Genomic DNA, 17,613 nt, shown 5'->3' with positions numbered 1-17,613 from the left:
TGCCATAAGATTTTAAATTAAAGATTTGATTCATAGAAAAGAAGCACTTAGGCTAGTTCTTCTTGGGTAGGCATTTCATAGGAATAAGTACATCTCAACTGATATTTATTGGGTGTAATGTGCTTATAGTAGTCCTTTTATAATCTCTCATATATAGCTTATCTCCTTCTTTTAAAAAAAAGATTTTATTCATTTATTCATTAAAGACAAACAGAAAGAGGCAGAGACATTTAGGGAGAAGCAGGCTCCTTTCAGGGAGCCTGATGAGGGACTCGATCCCTGCACTGGGATCACACCCTGAGCCAAAGGCAGATGCTCAACCACTGAGTCACCCAGGTGTTCCAGCTTATCTCCTTTTTAACTCATAATTTTCTTCATCGGTCAACTTAACCAGCAGTGTGTATATTTTATTAGTCTTCAAGGAACTAACTTTGGTGATTCTCTATATCGTACCTTAGTTTTGTTTTGTTAATTTATATTTTTCATCTCCTTCATTTACCATTTTGGGGCTTATTCTCTTGTTTTTCTCATTTCTTAACTGGACTCCTGGTTCATAAATTTTCAACATTAAGAAAATAATAATATAAGCCTTAAAGACTATGAATCTCTCTCTGGCACCTCTTAAGACATATAAGACATATCCCACAAGGTTTAATATATAGCATAGTGTTTCTTCAGTTCTAAATATTTTAAATATGTTTTTATGTTTTTTTATCTAGTTTTAAGAATTTATCATTTTTCCTGTTAGAATCAGGATTTGAACCCAGGCTCTTCTGAGTCTAGAACCTAGCTCATAACCATTATATTATTCTTTTGGAATCTGGTTTGTTATTAATCAACAAATGTGTCCAAACTCTTTATTATGCAAACAAGGCCTTCTGCATGATCTGGTCCCCACAATCTTTTTTTTTTTTTTTTTTTAATTTTTTTAATTTATTTACGATAGTCACAGAGAGACAGAGAGAGAGAGGCAGAGACACAGGCAGATGGAGAAGCAGGCTCCATGCACCGGAAGCCCGACGTGGGATTCGATCCCGGGTCTCCAGGATCGCGCCCTGGGCCAAAGGCAGGCGCTAAACCGCTGCGCCACCCAGGGATCCCCCCCACAATCTTTTTTTCAGACTCATTCTCCAGACTCTAGACCCTACTACTCTAATTAGCTCTGTGTTTTGGACACAAAAGCTTTTTTTTCTTGAACCTGCCATGCTTTTTCATTTAAAAAAAAAAAAAAGCCCATAATGTTTATTCTACCCTTCCTCCTTTAAATAACAGATGACGTTTACTCTTCAGATTTTAATTTAATAATTACTTCCACAGACACCTAGGTCAATTACATTAACCATATATTCCTGTAACACTAAATAATTGTTCACATTGGTACTTAGTCTGTGTGATCCATGAGAGTAGGGAATATATCTATTTTTGCTTATTACTGTTATCTATCCTTAGCACAAAGAATAAATAGTTTTGTAGTAAATACTTATGAAATAAGTAAATTAACAAAACCCTGCTACATAAACAAGTACTATAGTAGGTTCCAGTTAGAAAAAGGTAAAAAACTTGCTGTTTCTGGGAACTCCACGTCATGTCCTTTCTTGATACATCCCCTCTACTCTTGAGGGTAGAAACTGTTTCTTTTCATAATTTCTCCAAATTCCAAAATATAATTTTGTGGAAAATGAAGTGCTTAATGTTGGTGACTATACTAGAATTTTCTCGAACAGAAAAGCTATCTAGAATAAATCCTTTCTGTGAAATACACTTTTAAGGTGACCCTTTCCCTAAAGTGAATGGTCAAAATGTCAAGAATTGTCACTTTTTTACTATAGTGAAGGCAGATACCATCCTCTTCAATATTTTTTTTAAAGATTTTATTTATTTATTCATAGAAATGCAGGGAGAGAGAGAGAGAGAGAGGCAGAGACACAAGCAGGCTCCATACAGAGAGCCTGACATGGGACTTGATCCAGGGTCCCCAGATCACACCCTGGGCTGCAGGTGGCGCTAAACCGCTGCGCCACCAGGGCTGCCCCTTCCTCTTCAATATTTTAAAGCCTCGGTGATTAAAATGAAAAAACACTGATACTAAAATAGTCTGATGGGAAGAAACTATGAAGAGAGACTCTAAGACCCAAAGACATAAGAATTTAGTATATAATAAAGGTATCATTTCACATAAGTAGGGAAAAAAATAAATCAATAAACAGTGCTAAGACTACCATTTAAAAATTTTTTAAGGGGATCCCTGGGTGGCTCAGTGGTTTGGTGCCTGCCTTTGGCCTAGGGTGCGATCCTGGAGTCCCGGGATCAAGTCCCATGTCGGGCTCCCTGCATGGAGCCTGCTTCTCCCTCTGCCTGTGTCTCTGCCTCTCTCTATCATAAATAAATCAATAAAATCTTTAAAAAAATTTTATTGATTTATTTATGAGAAACAGAGAGAAAGACAGGCAGAGACATAGGCAGAGGGAGAAGCAGGCTCCCCACAAGGAGCCTGATGCGGGACTCATTCTGAGATCCCAGGATCACGCCTGCGGCAAAGGCAGATGTTCAACTGCTGAGCCACCCAGGTGTCCCCCTTTTTTTTTCTTTTCTTTTTTTTTTTTTAAATTTAAATCTTTTTTTTTTTTTTTTAATTTATGATAGTCACAGAGAGAGAGAGAGAGAGAGAGAGAGGCAGAGACACAGGCAGAGGGAGAAGCAGGCCCCATGCACCGGGAACCCGATGTGGGATTCGATCCTGGGTCTCCAGGATCGCGCCCTGGGCCAAAGGCAGGCACTAAACCGCTGCGCCACCCAGGGATCCCAGGATGGGGTAAATCTCTTTTTAAAATAAAATCTTTGGGATCCCTGGGTGGCGCAGCAGTTTGGCGCCTGTCTTTGGCCCGGGGCGCGATCCTGGAGACCCCACGTCGGGCTCCCGGTGCATGGAGCCTGCTTCTCCCTCTGCCTGTGTCTCTGCCTCTCTCTCTCTCTCTCTCTCTGTGACTATCATAAGTAAATAAAAAAAAATTAAAAAAATATTAAAAAAAATAAATAAAATCTTTTTCTGCCTTTCCAAAAAAAAAAAAATTACTCCAATTCAGTGGTAATATAGAGAGTAAAAATTACATATACATAAAAACAGCCATGTTTACAAATCTGTAACCTTGGCAAATGAGTAGTCATAAATATTGCATTAACTCATTTCTCACACAAAAGCAAATTTCAACTCATTTAAACACCTATATGTTTTTTTTTTTTTTAAAACACCTATATGTTAAAGGTAATACGGAATCCACTGAAGGAGAACAGTTAAATAAATTATGTTGTATTTTTAGCATGGAGTAAGGTAATTCTACATGTACTAATGACAAGAGTTCTGAGATACAAGAGAAAGAGTTAACTATAGTGTGTTTCGCTTACAGGCAACATCAGCTTTGTAAACACACACATTTGTACAGGTGTAAGAGAAGATGTCAAAGTATACATAGTATACTGATTTTTTGGGTTATTATTTATTTATTTTTAAAGATTTTATTTATTTATTCATGAGAGACACACAGAGAGAGAGGCAGAGACACAGGCAGAGGGAGAAGCAGGCTCCAGGCAGTGAGCCTGATGCAGAACTCGATCCCAGGTCCCCAGGATCAGGCCCTGGGCCAAAGGCGGCACTAAACCACTGAGCCACCTGGGCTGCCCAAATTCTTTAAAAAAAAAAAAAGAAAAGAGTGGAGGGTAAATGGTGTATGACTGTTACTGTATCATGTTAGTAAAAGTATAAACAGGTATGGCTTTTAAGAGGGCAGTTTGAACATAAATGTTAAGAGGCCTAAAATGTGTCTAGCAGTTTTAATTTGTATTTCTGTAACTGTGAACACAGGCTGCCATGGAACTATGACTGAACATGCTACATTTAGTAAAGGAAAAGTCATTTCCAAATGGTGAACATTGTATTAACTCATTTAAAATTACCAAAAATACCTTCAGGGAAAAATCTCGTTGGATACATAACAAAAGAGTTTAAAAAAAGTTCTTTTATGGGGGTGTGTGTGATTTTTGGCTCTGTGCTCTATACCTTTTAGAAAAAAGTAAAAAAAATAACAAGGAAACTATGAAGAAAATAAATCTAACATGTAGCAAAATGTATGTGCAGAAAGGATGAAAAGTTTGGAGCACACAGTCACACAGAAGACAGTATGAGCCTAAAAATAACTGCAGACACAGAGCTGTGTGTGTACTGGGTTAAATATACAACCTCTCTGGGTCTTCAACTCCTCTTCTGCAAAATCAGGGGCTCAAGATTGGACTTGTTACGTCCCCTGTGCTTCTTAATTATTTATAATTTTGAGGAGCTGTAAGTAAGAACACTTGAATAAAACAGAAGGGCAGAGGTTTTACATAATGAAAAGTTAGCAGGTTACCTTAAGAATTCAGCTGCATACGTTATGTTAAATTTGTAAAAAGCTATTTTTCTTTCCTCAGATAAAACCTCAAACAAGGATAATTACCTCTTGGGATGCTCTTGTTCTTCCTCTGGGAATGGCTTCTGCTTTTTCTTGGTCTGTTCTTCCAACAGCCAACTTTTCCTCTTCAGCCCCTTCTTATGTTCTGGACTCAGGTTTACGCTCTGCACAACAGCCTCGATGACATCCGTAACTGTGTCTGGACGGAGGGGCAGGGCTGCTCTTTCTTCACCTTCATTAGCATCGGGGCTGACAAATCGGGCAGCCTGGAATGCTTGCATTGACACCACTGCCTGGAGGGGGCATTTCCGAGGTCGCCCTGGTCTGCGTTTCACGAAGTTATTCCCTGTCCTGGCCTGTCTTTGAAGCTTTTTGGCTTTTAATATTTTATTGACATGGTCCAGGTTTTTCTTTGTGGCCAAGATTTTGTCATAATTGCACATTTTCCGAGCTTGGCGCTGCATGGCTTCCACGACACTCCTCTTGATATGGTGGGGTGAGCAGCTGCTCGGCAACTTCTCAGACAGGAGTGAGATGCTGCTGCTACAAGAGTCACTGGGGGCTGCGGGCACTAGAAGGCTATCTGGTTTTCCCAGGGCTCGTTCCTTGCTGTGGCTGTGGCCTGGACTGGAAGAAGGTGGCCCCGAGGCAGATGCAATCACGGCATCTAGATTCTTCTCCAGGGGCTCTTGGTCCTCATGTTGTACCATCCGCTGCAGCAGACTATCCACAGAGTCATCCCCAGGGGCAAGCAATCTTGGACTTCGAGAAGGAAGTCCGTTTACTAAATAAGATGACAAAGCACACACAGATACAAATTGAACACAGCCAGTCATTTAAATAGCTTTTTACATAGAAGGAAAGCAATAGTGCCGCATTTTTCTTAACAGTATTAAACATCCTAACACCATATGCATTTGTCTCTCCCAAGCAAGTTGATGGTTTACTTTCCTGATAAGGCATATTACAGGAATCATAATAAATCCAAAAGTGGCCTGTTCCCCTAACAATATGTGAGTTAAAAAGCAACAACAATTCTCACTCTGTAAGATGAGGAGCAGAAAGAAATAGTTTATTTTTTCAAAACTGATGGTCAGTTTAAGTTTAGAGACTTGCCAGTTAAATGTTGGTGTTATTTCTAGTTCAGTGCTTTTTCTGACAATGCTGCAAGTACAAAGGATGTAGTGAAACTTCTTGGGAAAAGCTTTAAACCTAGAATACTAAACATTTGTATAAACTAATTTAGAAAGAATACATGTTGAGGGTTAAGATTGGAAAATAAGTGGTCTTCGATGTACCTTGTTATCTTAGTGGCTCAACGACTTGGTCATCTTTGTTTCTTCAAATACCACTCCGTACTTCCTTGTGATTACACTTCCTCTGGCAAGCCACGTCAGTTTTACAATATTTGTAAACATCAGATCGTCATAGGGCCACCTCCAAAGATGCATAGTTGTTTACTACTAATGAACACAGGTCATACTTTTCCAAAGCTGATCTATGGATTTCCCATCTCTATGTGTCTAATCTAAGATGTGATGTTACTCTAGGTACTCCTTTACAGGCCCCGGGAATTCCAAGTTCCAGTCTCATCAGACTACACTGGAATTTTTCTCAAATTACCAATAACTTCCATCAGACAATATCAAGTAGTCTTCTTTAAATTCAGGATTTTTCACATTTCAAATTCTAATTCTTTTTTTTTTTTTTAGAGATTTTATTTATTTATTCATGAGAGAGAGAGAGAGAGAGAGAGGCAGAGGGAGAAAAGCAGGCTCCATGCAGGGAGCCTGACGTGGGACTCGATCCCGGGACTCCAGGATCACACCCTGGGCTGCAGGCAGCACTAAACCACTGTGCCACCGGGGCTGCCCTATATCACTAATTCTTAAAATCCAGCCTCCACTGTTTCTCTGATAATACCTGATTATCTTCCAATTACTTGCAACTCCATCAGATTTAACTGTTGAGATTGCTGATGCCCACCCAGTATTGTGTCTTTACTGTTCAACATATTTATTCTCATAGTTTCAATGATCAGAACACATAAACTAATCTTAAATTGTGCCTGAAGATCACCACAATGATAGCTGCCTACTTCCTATACCTGGCTTGAGGCTGAGAGTGCAGCTCACTTTCTCTGCTACAAGAGCTTTCCTTGATGCAACTCTCGATAATTCATTTAACTACCACCTAGATTCTGATGACACCCAAATCTTTATTTTCTGAATATAACTGTATTCTACTTCTCTGCTTTCACATGTTTCACAGATTTTTCAAATTCATATTCACAATTTAAGTCATTTCCCCCTCCTTAAACCCTGTTCCTCCAGACTACCAACCTCAGTGAATGACACCATAAAGCCAACTCTTCAACATTATGTAGATTGAGCACCAATTAAGGGGAATTTTGTCAGCCAAGCTTAGGCCACACCATCTATTATTTCTCCTCTACTCTCCCCACAAACCATAAAATGTGATTTTATGTTAATCTGGTCACTTAAACCTACTTTCCTTCATGCTATCACAGCCACTAGATGCTAAGCTAACCTTGTCTCTCTGTCCTCAAGCAAAAGACTGCTTGTAGAGCTATTACAACCTGTACACGTCTTTTACTTCTCCCATCAAGTGATAGCATTTAACTCCCCTCCTCTTGAATATGAGCTGTCCTCAGTGAGTTGCTTCTAGCAAAGAATTCCACAGAAGTAAGAACAAGCTGATTTCTAAGTCTAGTCCAGAAAAGGCAGGACATATTCCGCCTGGCTCTCTCTGAGAACATCTGCCCCGGAACCCAACTTCCACATTATAATTCTATGCAGTCTATGATCATGTTTCCCAATAGATCCTGCTGAGGTCATAGCCAACAGCTTCTATTACAATGACTACAGCCATCAGTAAAATCATATTTTTATGTATTATCCCTTTTAGTGCATTTATCCCTTTGGATTTTTTTTTTTTAAAGATTTTACTTATTTATTCATGAGAGACACACACAGAGAGAGAGGCAGAGACACAGGCAGAGGGAGAAGCAGGCTCCATGTAGGGAGCCTGAAGTGGGACTCTATCCCAGGATGCCAGGATCACGCCCTGGGGCAAAGGCAGGCACTAAACTGCTGAGCCATCCAGGGATCCCCTATCCCTTTGGATTTATTTCTTTTTTTTTTTTTTTTTTAATTTTTATTTATTTATGATAGTCACAGAGAGAGAGAGAGAGAGAGAGGCAGAGACACAGGCAGAGGGAGAAGCAGGCTCCATGCACCGGGAGCCCGATGTGGGATTCGATCCCGGGTCTCCAGGATCGCGCCCTGGGCCAAAGGCAGGCGCCAAACCGCTGCGCCACCCAGGGATCCCCCTTTGGATTTATTTCAAAGCAGAGTATTAACTCAAGGATGGGCCATGTCTTGCACAAAACTGTATTTGTTCAGTTGTTTACATATCTTAATTACTGAACAGATGATCTCCACACATATTTCTTTGTCTGTAACTAGAAGGTTAGGACATAGTTCTGACTGAGCAATTTGTTTTTCAAAACAAATAAAGGGTGTCATTCTTGTGCAACTGGAGTAAATGAGAATGCTAGGTCAACCAAGATTGAGGATATGCTGATCAAAAACACTTATGTTTATACTGAATAGGAATTAAATTTGCATTTGGCTCTGGAAGAACTCTGGGCACTACCACTCAACAGCAAGTTTTCATTAATTTTTTTCTGGGTCCCAAGGCAATATAAATCTGCATGTGAGACAGGAGGTAAGAATGAGCTTGTGGAAAGGAGCTCCTTTTCCAGCTCTTTCCAAAGCCAAACTGAAACAAGTAACCGCCTTCTTCTGTGATGGGTTTGTTTCCATTTATTCTTACCCAGGTAAATGTCACCTTGAAGGAATGCCAGATTTATGCAGGGAAATCTGAAGTGAATTTATGTGCTACTCAGGCTCTATGCCACAAAAAAAAAATGGCAGATGTCAAGCAGCTCTAATATCTTCAGTGCTGTTGAATCAAGCTTTCTGAAAAATTGTTTCCTACTTATTTCAAAATTCAGCAATGTTTTAAGAAATGTTTTCCATATCTTATCTAGTATTTTTAGGTACAAAGAATGTCGTTTGCTCTATACATCTTATCTACCTCACTGCTGGAAATAAAGGGCTCAAATTTATACCAAGGCCCCTGAATTCTAGCAGTCCCTTTTCAAGCAAACTGCTTTCTCTCCACATGCAGCCTGGCTTTATAAAAATCATTTCCCCACTTATTAATACTTTCCAAATCTTTCTTGACCTCTTGTGAAATCTGACATTAAAAGGCTTCTACTACATGCAGTCTTTGATTTTTCTATATAAAAGAAATCTAGGGGCGCCTGGGTGGCTCAGTGGTTGACCGTCTGCCTTTGGCTCAGGGCATGATCCCTGAGTCCCAGGATCGAGCCCGCATCGGGCTCCCCACAGGGAGCCTGCTTCTCCCTCTGCCTGTGTTTTTGCCTCTCTCAGGAATAAATAAATAAAACCTTTTAAAAAAAATAAATCTATCCAAAGCTTTTATGTAATCACTGACATCGTTTCTTCCACTTCTCTCCAATGCGAATGCTTCTTAAATCTGCATTCCTGCCATCCTTGCTGGGTTAGCTCACTTATGGTCAGGTTAAAGTTTCTATTACATACTGCTAAGTCTGCGTCTCTACCAGTGATCCCGGCTCAAACTATAAGCCTCCCCTTCCAAATGGCTAACACCTCCACCTCATCAGCCCAAATGCTGCTCAAATTGAACATATCCAAACATGAAGCCATTATCTGAATTATACAATATATCAAATAATTTTTATCTTCCCTGGTCAAAATCCTTCAGTTGGCTCCCAACTGCCTCCACAATCAGGTTTCAATTCGTTCAAATGAAAAACTAACCAACAAACAACAAGCAAAAAAGCCTATGCCAGGGGCACATGGGTGGCTCAGTGGGTCAAGCATCTGCCTTCTGCTTAGGTCATGATCTCAGGGTCCTGGGATAGAGTCCCCTGTGGGGCTCCCTGCTCAGCTTCTTCCTCTCTCTCTGCCCCTCCCCCTGCCTGTGCTCGCGCTCTGTCAAATAAATAAAGTCTTTAAAAACATTAAAAAAAAAAAAAGCCTATGCCAATATGGGGTCCAGTCTATTACTTTTACAACCTCACTCTCCACTATAATCGCATGATATCTTTCACACACTAGTAACATCAAACAATGTACTACTCTCCAAAAATAGCATTCTCTTGTATGGTTTTGTGCCTTTCTTTGGGAATGTTATTGTCAGTGTGTTGAACACATTCTTATTCTTTACTTTGCCCCACATGCTGAAGCAAGTTACAGTAGTATATGTGTCACATCCTCAGGGACATCTTTAGTCATGCACATGCTAAGTGCTGGAGTCCCTTGTAACACTGGTCCATCACAGAATTGAATATACCTTTCAATGGTGAATGTGTCTGAATCCTTGGGGCAACCCCGGGTGGCTCAGTGGTTTAGCACCACCTTCAGCCCAGGGTGTGATCCTGGAGCCCTAGGATCGAAGCCCGCATCAGGCTCCCTGCATGGAGCCTGCTTCTCCCTCTGCCTGTGCCTCTGCCTCTCTCTCTCCCTGTCTCTCTCATTAATAAATAAATAAAATCTTAAAAAAAAAAAAGTGTCTGAATCCTTGAAAGCAGGAACTTTATCTTACTCATGTTTATATTTCCAGTGGTCAGTATTCACAGTTACTCTCAATAAATATTTTTTGAATGAATAAAACAGTATTATGGTAAGAGTAACTTTATGGATTTAGGTGTTAATTTCTTTCGTTTACTAAAGTGAAATATTTTGGTGGTTTTCTTTGTGGCTATCTCCTTGAAACCTCATTCTTTCTTCTCAGGGGTTGGCAAACTTTTTGTGTAAAAAGCTCAATAGTAGATATTCTAGGCTTTTGAAGACACATGTGAGATCTCACAAACACTTTTTTCCTTTCTCCTTTGTTTTATTAAGCTACCCTTTAAAAATATAAAAACGGGCGTCTAGGTGGCTCAGTCAGTTAAGTGTCTAATTCTTGGTTTCGGCTCAGTTCATCATCATCTCTCAGGCCTGTGGGATCAAGCCCTGCCTCAGGCTTTGTGCTTATGGGGATTCTGCTTGAAATTCTCTCCTTTTCCCTCTCCTTCATCCCTACTTCTCTCCTCTCTCCCAGCTAGAGCTCTCTCTCCAAGTACCTAAATAAAATCTTAAAAAAAAAAAAAAGAAAAGAAAAAGAAAAAAGTAAAAATTTTTAGCTGAGGGCTGCACTAAGCTGTATCTCATCTGGTCCACAGGCTGCAGTTCACTACATGCTAGTCATCAAACATAGTTACTCATTATTTAAGAATCTCTCTGAAGTAGTATGAAAACAGAGCATACTGAGAGACAAATCCTCACTGTCGCTTGAGTTCAACTGTACCTCTGGCACAATGGTGCTAATAAAAAGCTTCAAATATGTTGAAACTCATCATCAGATAAATTCAGAAAGTATGATACAGCTATAATTTGACAGGGTAGCCTTGAATTGATGAAGGAATTAGATTTCTGATCATCAGTCACAAGTGATCTCCCAATTAAAAAACATGATAGCCAAGAAATGATCTGTCAATTCCTTGCCTAGAACTTTCAGTGGTTCCCGAGTGTTATTAATGAGGTACCCTACCTGCCTTTCCAGCCACATCTTCAGTCCCTTTAACCTAACCATGCTGGTTCTTTTAGTTAGTTTCTTAAACTGATTATTCTCCCCTTTACTTGTTACTGCTGTTGCCTGGAATGACCCTACCGCTGCCCATGTCTCCTGATGACACAGATAGATAGATTATAAAGGACTTCTTCCTCTGCAATCCTCAAACACAGGGTAGACATATTACCATACATACATGCACACATAACGTTTTGTTTTTGTAACCACGCAATTGGTAAAAAGGGAAAATTGACAGCATTATCTAAATGTATAAACTACATAAATATGATATACTCTATTAAGATGCTATATATATTTAAAACATATAAACATTACACATTTATTTATTTTTAAGATTTTATTTATTTATTCATGAGACACACAGAGAGGCAGAGACACAGGCAGAGGGAGAAGCAGGCTCCATGCAGGGAGCCTGATGTGGAACTTGATCCCAGAACCCTGGGATCATGCTCTGAGCCAAAGGTAGACGCTCAACCACTGAGCCACCCAGGTGCCCCAACATTGCATTGCATTTTATTTATTTATTTGTTTGTTTGTTTGTTTGTTTATTTATGATAGTTACACACACACACAGAGAGAGAGAGACACAGGCAGAGGGAGAAGCAGGCTCCATGCACCGGGAGCCCGATGTGGGATTCGATCCTGGGTCTCCAGGATCGCGCCCTGGGCCAAAGGCAGGCGTCAAACCGCTGCGCCACCCAGGGATCCCACATTGCACATTTTAAAAGTTGAGGTTGAAATAAATAGTAACAGAGATTCTTCTTACAACCTCATAAATTATTTGCATATCTCAGAGAATTGTGAATATTACTTTGGAAACTCTTGTTTTACTAAAATAGTTTTATACATATAGCCAAGTCTTTATTAAATAGTTCCAATCCACACTGCTCTATAATACCACATACTCCTTTACCTCAACTTTTAAAATCTCTGTTTTTGGGGCACCTGTGTGGTTCAATTGGTTAAGCCTTTGGCTCAGGATCAGGCTCCCTGCTCATTGAGGAGTCTGCTTCTCCCTCTCCCTCTGCTGCTCCCCCTGCTTGCGTGAGCTCTTTCCCTGTGTCAAATAAATTTTAAAAATCTTAAAAAACAAAAATAAAACCCCTCTATTTTTGTGTCTGCCTACTCTTTTACCTAGTCATTTTGAGTTATTCCCTTTGGATCACATCAAAACCACTCACTACCTCTGGGAGTAAGTCTACTTGGACTTAAGAAGCAGGAAAGAGAAGATGAGGACACTGTTTTAGTGTACATGTTTGCTCATTCACATATCTGACAACTACATCTATTTTTTCTACAATATCATATGTAAAAATAAATTGTAATTTATGTTGTAAAAGTTTATAGTATCATATTTTAAGTATGTTCATAAGTCACAAATGGGAAATTATAGTTAAAATCTGGTAAAACAAACAGTACTTGCCTGTTGAAGAAGTACTCTCAGATGAAGACCTCTTCCGGGTAGGGCTACAGTTTGTGCTCTCTGATGGTCGCTGGGAAGACTTATCTGAGGTTGGCTGGGAACCTGGAGAGAGAGGAAAAGATAGAAATCATAGAAAAATTCAAATATAAAATAAAGTCAAACCATTCTGTTTCAGAACTGCAATATTTTAGTTGTTGTCACTGCCATTCCCTGCAATAATACAACTTTTAAGCTGACAATAAGTAGACAATAAGCAGAGGACAAACCATACTATGTGCTGCCGACAAAATTTCACAGGTCTCATATACATAAATTTCTCCTGTTACATTAACAGAGGAAAAACTAGTTTTAGTGAAAGAATGAACAGAATACACAATTTAGTTTTTATGTATCACCACTATGAAACATATCATTAAGATATTTATTGATAAAGATGACTAGCAATATTCTAATGTCTGTTCCTGATTATCAATTCAAATTTATCATATGAACGGACAAAATTTATAATGTAATTAATTAGGCATGACTAATGTGAGAAAGCAGGTCCAACTGAGCATTTGCTAGAATCAGAAGTGAGAATCTGAGTCAGACCTTAAATCCGTATATGCAATCGACTCCGTAGAAGTCACTTTCATAGTCTGTGTATTTCCTCTACAGCATATTCTGGAAGAACTGGTAACTAATTTGTCCATGAAATACACCAAGCCTACTTTAAAGCTGTGCACGTAAAGTTCCTGGATTATTGGAGCTCATAAAGACAATTTCTTTTCAAAAAGTCACACACTTTTTGCCAAAACCCCTAATCAATGCAGCATAATTTAACACATTGTTTACTCAAGAGAAAAGTTCAGAAAGATTGTTTTTTCTGAATAAAATATACTTGGTTCTGATACTAGATTCCTTATCAGAAAAGCCAGCTATTTAGAATACATAATGAATGTCCACCTCTTAGGTTTGTCCAAAAACTAGCAGTACTCTGAAATGTTCACTTTTAACATGAAAAGAAATTACAAATAGAAAGCCTTACACATAACTAGCAAGGTACAAGAAGGGTGCAAGAAATCAAATACTTGAAGATAAGATTTTTAAGTTCTGCCTCTAAAGGAGAGCTAACTCCTTAATGAAGATGTGACTAAGTGAATGAAGAACAATCTTGAGAAGAAATGAACAGAACTATGTTTCTAGTATTTCCCTTTCTCTGAGAGAAATAACAAACCTTGAGCTTTATTTTATTTATGTAGTATCTTAAATCACATCATTGTAAACCCTCTTTTAGCATTGCCCAGGTGAGATATAGGACCACATATTGCCATTCAAGAGTAACAAGTTAGATTTTTGGGAAATTGTTATCGTGGCAGTACATCCTACTTCTCAAACACAGTTACTACTGTGAGACCTAATCAAAAAGCAAGACTGTTTATTGTTGAAATTTAAAAATGAACACAAAGGGAGTTTAAAAACCGACAGTACAATAAATCCCCCGGATTGTGGTGTAGGTAAGATTTCCATTAAAGAGCTAAATACCACAATAAAGGGGCACCTGGGTGGCTCAGGTCATGACCCTGGGGTCCTGTCTCCCTGCTCAGTGAGGAGTCTGCTTCTCATTCTTCCTCTTCCTCTCCCCACCACTCATGCTTGTGCGCTTTCTCTATTAAGTAAGATCTTAAAAAAAACAAAAAACAACCCCCCCCCACACACAACACCCCACAATAAAAATAACTAAGAGGCAAAAGCCCAGGCATTGGTCCAGACATAACTTTGTAAGTATTAATATTGAAAAATTCATACACTGCACAGATAAATATTTCCTACTCAAACACACAGCCAAGACAGAAGGTAACAGTGGCCAAGAAGCTTGAGACATCAGTGAACACTATCACTATTCTCCTGATGAATGGGCAATCTTAGATTAACTACTAGGAAAAGGTGGGGTTGGAGAGTACTTTTTATAAAGTCTTCTCTCTCAGTCATAAACTAGCACTTATTGAGTATACTTTATATGTTTGGTCTTATGCTAAACATTGTGAGGTGGGGGAGAGATATAAAAACAGCATACATCTGCCCTCAAGGAGCTGATCTAAGGTCTTGAATGTCATCATGTACTACATTTCAGATGGCATTTGTGCCATCCATTCTTGAGCTCCGTCTTCAGTTTCTAGGCTATTTGGTAATGTTTCCCAAATTTCTTGGTCATCTTCAAGAAAGTCTTGATGAAGGCTTCAACTATACCTTTGATCATCAGGATATCCTGAGAATCACCCTGCCTGGCCTCACCCACCTCAGGGTAAAAGAGGGTACAGGCACTTTCTTCAAAACTCCTTCTTTTGGTGGCATCTGGAGCTGCAGAGGAGGCAGTGGGAGGTGGAATGGGGGTCAGATCCCCGGAGATCGTTATTGGCAGCATTGTACAGCAATTCCTGAGAAACTGAAACAATTGAGAGAGACATGGCTTAGCTCACTTAGCTTCTGAGCCACTTTTCATTTCCTGAAAGTAATGGAGGCCAGCAGCCTATTCTTAGGATTTAATAGAAGATTGGAATAAAACTTCATTCAGGATGGTTTTCATTTTAAAAGTCTTTTTGAATTCCCTTTTCACAAAAAGCAGAGATGTTCTTAACAATATTCCATATTTAAGGGGAATAAGGAGGTATCCCTGAGATACAGATCTCTTGGGTTTGGTAATCATCAGATCTAGATCCTTATTTCATTTAAAAATGTTGCTTATAGGACACTGAGATGAGAATACCTGAAAAAAATTACCTAATGATGTAGAGCAACCAAAATTAAGACTGGAAAACGATGATCAAAACTTATATGCATGAGGTAGCAACACGGCCAGGGTCAAACTGGCCTAACAGCAGAAATCTTAGGAAATCTGCAAATATTATCTCCAACACTTTCAAAAACATACTGTGCAACTGGGTGGCTGGGGAAGAACAAAGTAACACCCAGAGAGAAAAGCAAGTCCATCTCAAAAGAGACCAATATATCCATGTTTTAAAACCTAAAACAGAATAAGTTCAGTACAGAGCTGTGTGTGGTAGAGTGTTAAGTACATCACCATGGTGTAAGGTGTCCTGAGTGTGAATCCTGGCTCTGCTATGAATCAGATTATGAGATCTAGGTGAGTAAACATACTCAAATGTTAGTTTGATAAAGCACTCTAACTCACATGGCTAATGTGAACTCCAAAGTAAGGTAATGTGAAAAAATGAAAGGTTTTTAGAAATGTTACACTAATTATAAATTGGCTTCTTAGGTTTATCATACATTTTTAGATCCTAATTACTTAAAAACATCACTGACATGTGTAGGCAACTATTTGATATTAAAATAACAATTAAAGAAGTGCAGGGACTTATGTCCATTTAGGAAATGGAATTAATGTAGACTATCAAGCATTATTCTTAAACATGAAGAAGTGCTGGTAAAAGCAGCATGTCCGACAGGGAAGGAGGAGGAAGACAGGTACCTCTAAGGCTCGTAGGTACCCCCAAGGTTGGAAAAACCACCTCTGAAGTGAATCTTGAATCCACTGACTCTTCAGCACAGCTTCTCCAGGGCTAGGGTTATGCTCTGGATTATATCAATAAAACCCGATGTGCCCACAGGAGGCACCAGAATTTGCTCAGCTCTGTTCAGAACGAGTGCCGCTGTCTGCTTCCCCTGCTTGCTCCTCACATCTTCGATAGCATGGCGGACTCCTGAGGGTGGTGACTGCTCTATGGCGGTCTCCGTCACGTGACACGGGTTTGTTCACGTCTCATCAGTGGTCACATCAATCTGCCTGGGGGGACAAATGAAGCCTCTCCACTCCTTGTAGGACAAAAGGTTTGTATGGATTCCAGTTCAAGAACACACATGGAGAATACATATAATTTTACTTATCAAGAGAGTTCCCATCATTTCTCATTTCAATAAGTATAAAGCCAAATAATTAAGTACTTCAGAAGGAAACAGGATATAAATGAAATTTCTCAATTCACAAAACTATTGGGTAGAAACACTAGTGAGTGTCTCATTAATCAGATATCTGGCAGCTTCAGGACTAGGTTTACAAATGCCACACACATTAATGAAGCAGAAATTATAGATAAATAACAAAAGAAGTACCCAAATAAAACTACACTTCAGCATAAATATAAGGTGATTACTACACATACATTCGTTTCCTTCAGTTGGAAAATCAGAGGCCTTCATGTAAAACAGAAGGCAGACTATCAGTAAGGAGGGAAACTGAAGAGAGAATATAAATTGGGAAAATAATGAGGGAATAAGAATTGAACACACTCAGACATGTGAGGGAACCTTGGAAGTTGTTTTAACTACACGGTCTCTGGATTTTACTTGGCCACTAGTCAATGAGCTTTTAAACATAAACATAAAGACAGATTTTGGGGAACTATCTTTGTAAAATTTGACAAAAAGGGGGAAAGATAGCACTTATAGAGAAAAACCAGAAGATGAAATCATGGATAAGAATGACAGAAAGTTGAGAAAACAAAAAAGAATATAACTGGATTTTAAAGGATAAGAATCTAGAAATCCTTCTGTTATGCACAAAAACAGGGGGTAACCAAGAAGCTGTTCTGAAGTTCATTTGTCACAAAAGATCTTGCTTGATGTCTACACAGGAGGAACTGAAACCAATCTAAGATAAAAAAGAAATACAACATTTACAGATGCCTGGGTGTGAGGACAGAGTCAAATGGACTGAGGTATCAGCATTCCCACTGATAATTGTTGGGTGGGTGGGTGGGGGAGCCATCACAAAGAAAAAACTGGAATAATAATCCAACCTAAGTACTTCATTGAAGCCCCAAGTATCCTAGGTTAAAAAATGAGGAATTCCCAAATATAAATTAACAAAAGGACACAGTGAATAAAACTAACAGCTGCTTGGATAAAACACGTATTTCTTTAGTGTAAATCCACTATGAGAACTTTCATAACTTATAGTTATGAATGCTGGTCATGCCCTGTAGGGTGCTCAGCACTAAAGACCCAAGAAACTAGGGAATAGTTTGGGTGAGCAGACTG

At 39.2% G+C, this 17,613-nt stretch overlaps 1 protein-coding gene across 4 annotated transcripts in view; it reads right to left on the bottom strand.

The window, feature by feature from the left end:
- Positions 1-17,613, bottom strand: part of ASH1L (ASH1 like histone lysine methyltransferase) — a 176,288-nt gene that overhangs the window by 90,595 nt on the left and 68,080 nt on the right. For all 4 annotated transcript variants that reach the window (XM_055323449.1, XM_055323448.1, XM_055323447.1 and 1 more), the window contains 2 exons: positions 12,574-12,675; positions 4,488-5,226 (listed from right to left, as the gene is read on the bottom strand). In XM_055323449.1, coding sequence (XP_055179424.1) covers positions 4,488-5,226; positions 12,574-12,675 — 841 coding nt within the window. The remainder of the gene's footprint in view (positions 1-4,487; positions 5,227-12,573; positions 12,676-17,613) is intronic.

This window comes from Nyctereutes procyonoides, unplaced genomic scaffold, assembly GCF_905146905.1.
Source record: "Nyctereutes procyonoides isolate TBG_1078 unplaced genomic scaffold, NYPRO_anot_genome, whole genome shotgun sequence".
In the NCBI taxonomy this organism is placed as follows: Eukaryota; Metazoa; Chordata; class Mammalia; order Carnivora; family Canidae; genus Nyctereutes; species Nyctereutes procyonoides.
The sequence above is the reverse complement of the archived record's forward strand: the minus strand, read 5'-3'. Positions and strand labels throughout refer to the sequence as shown.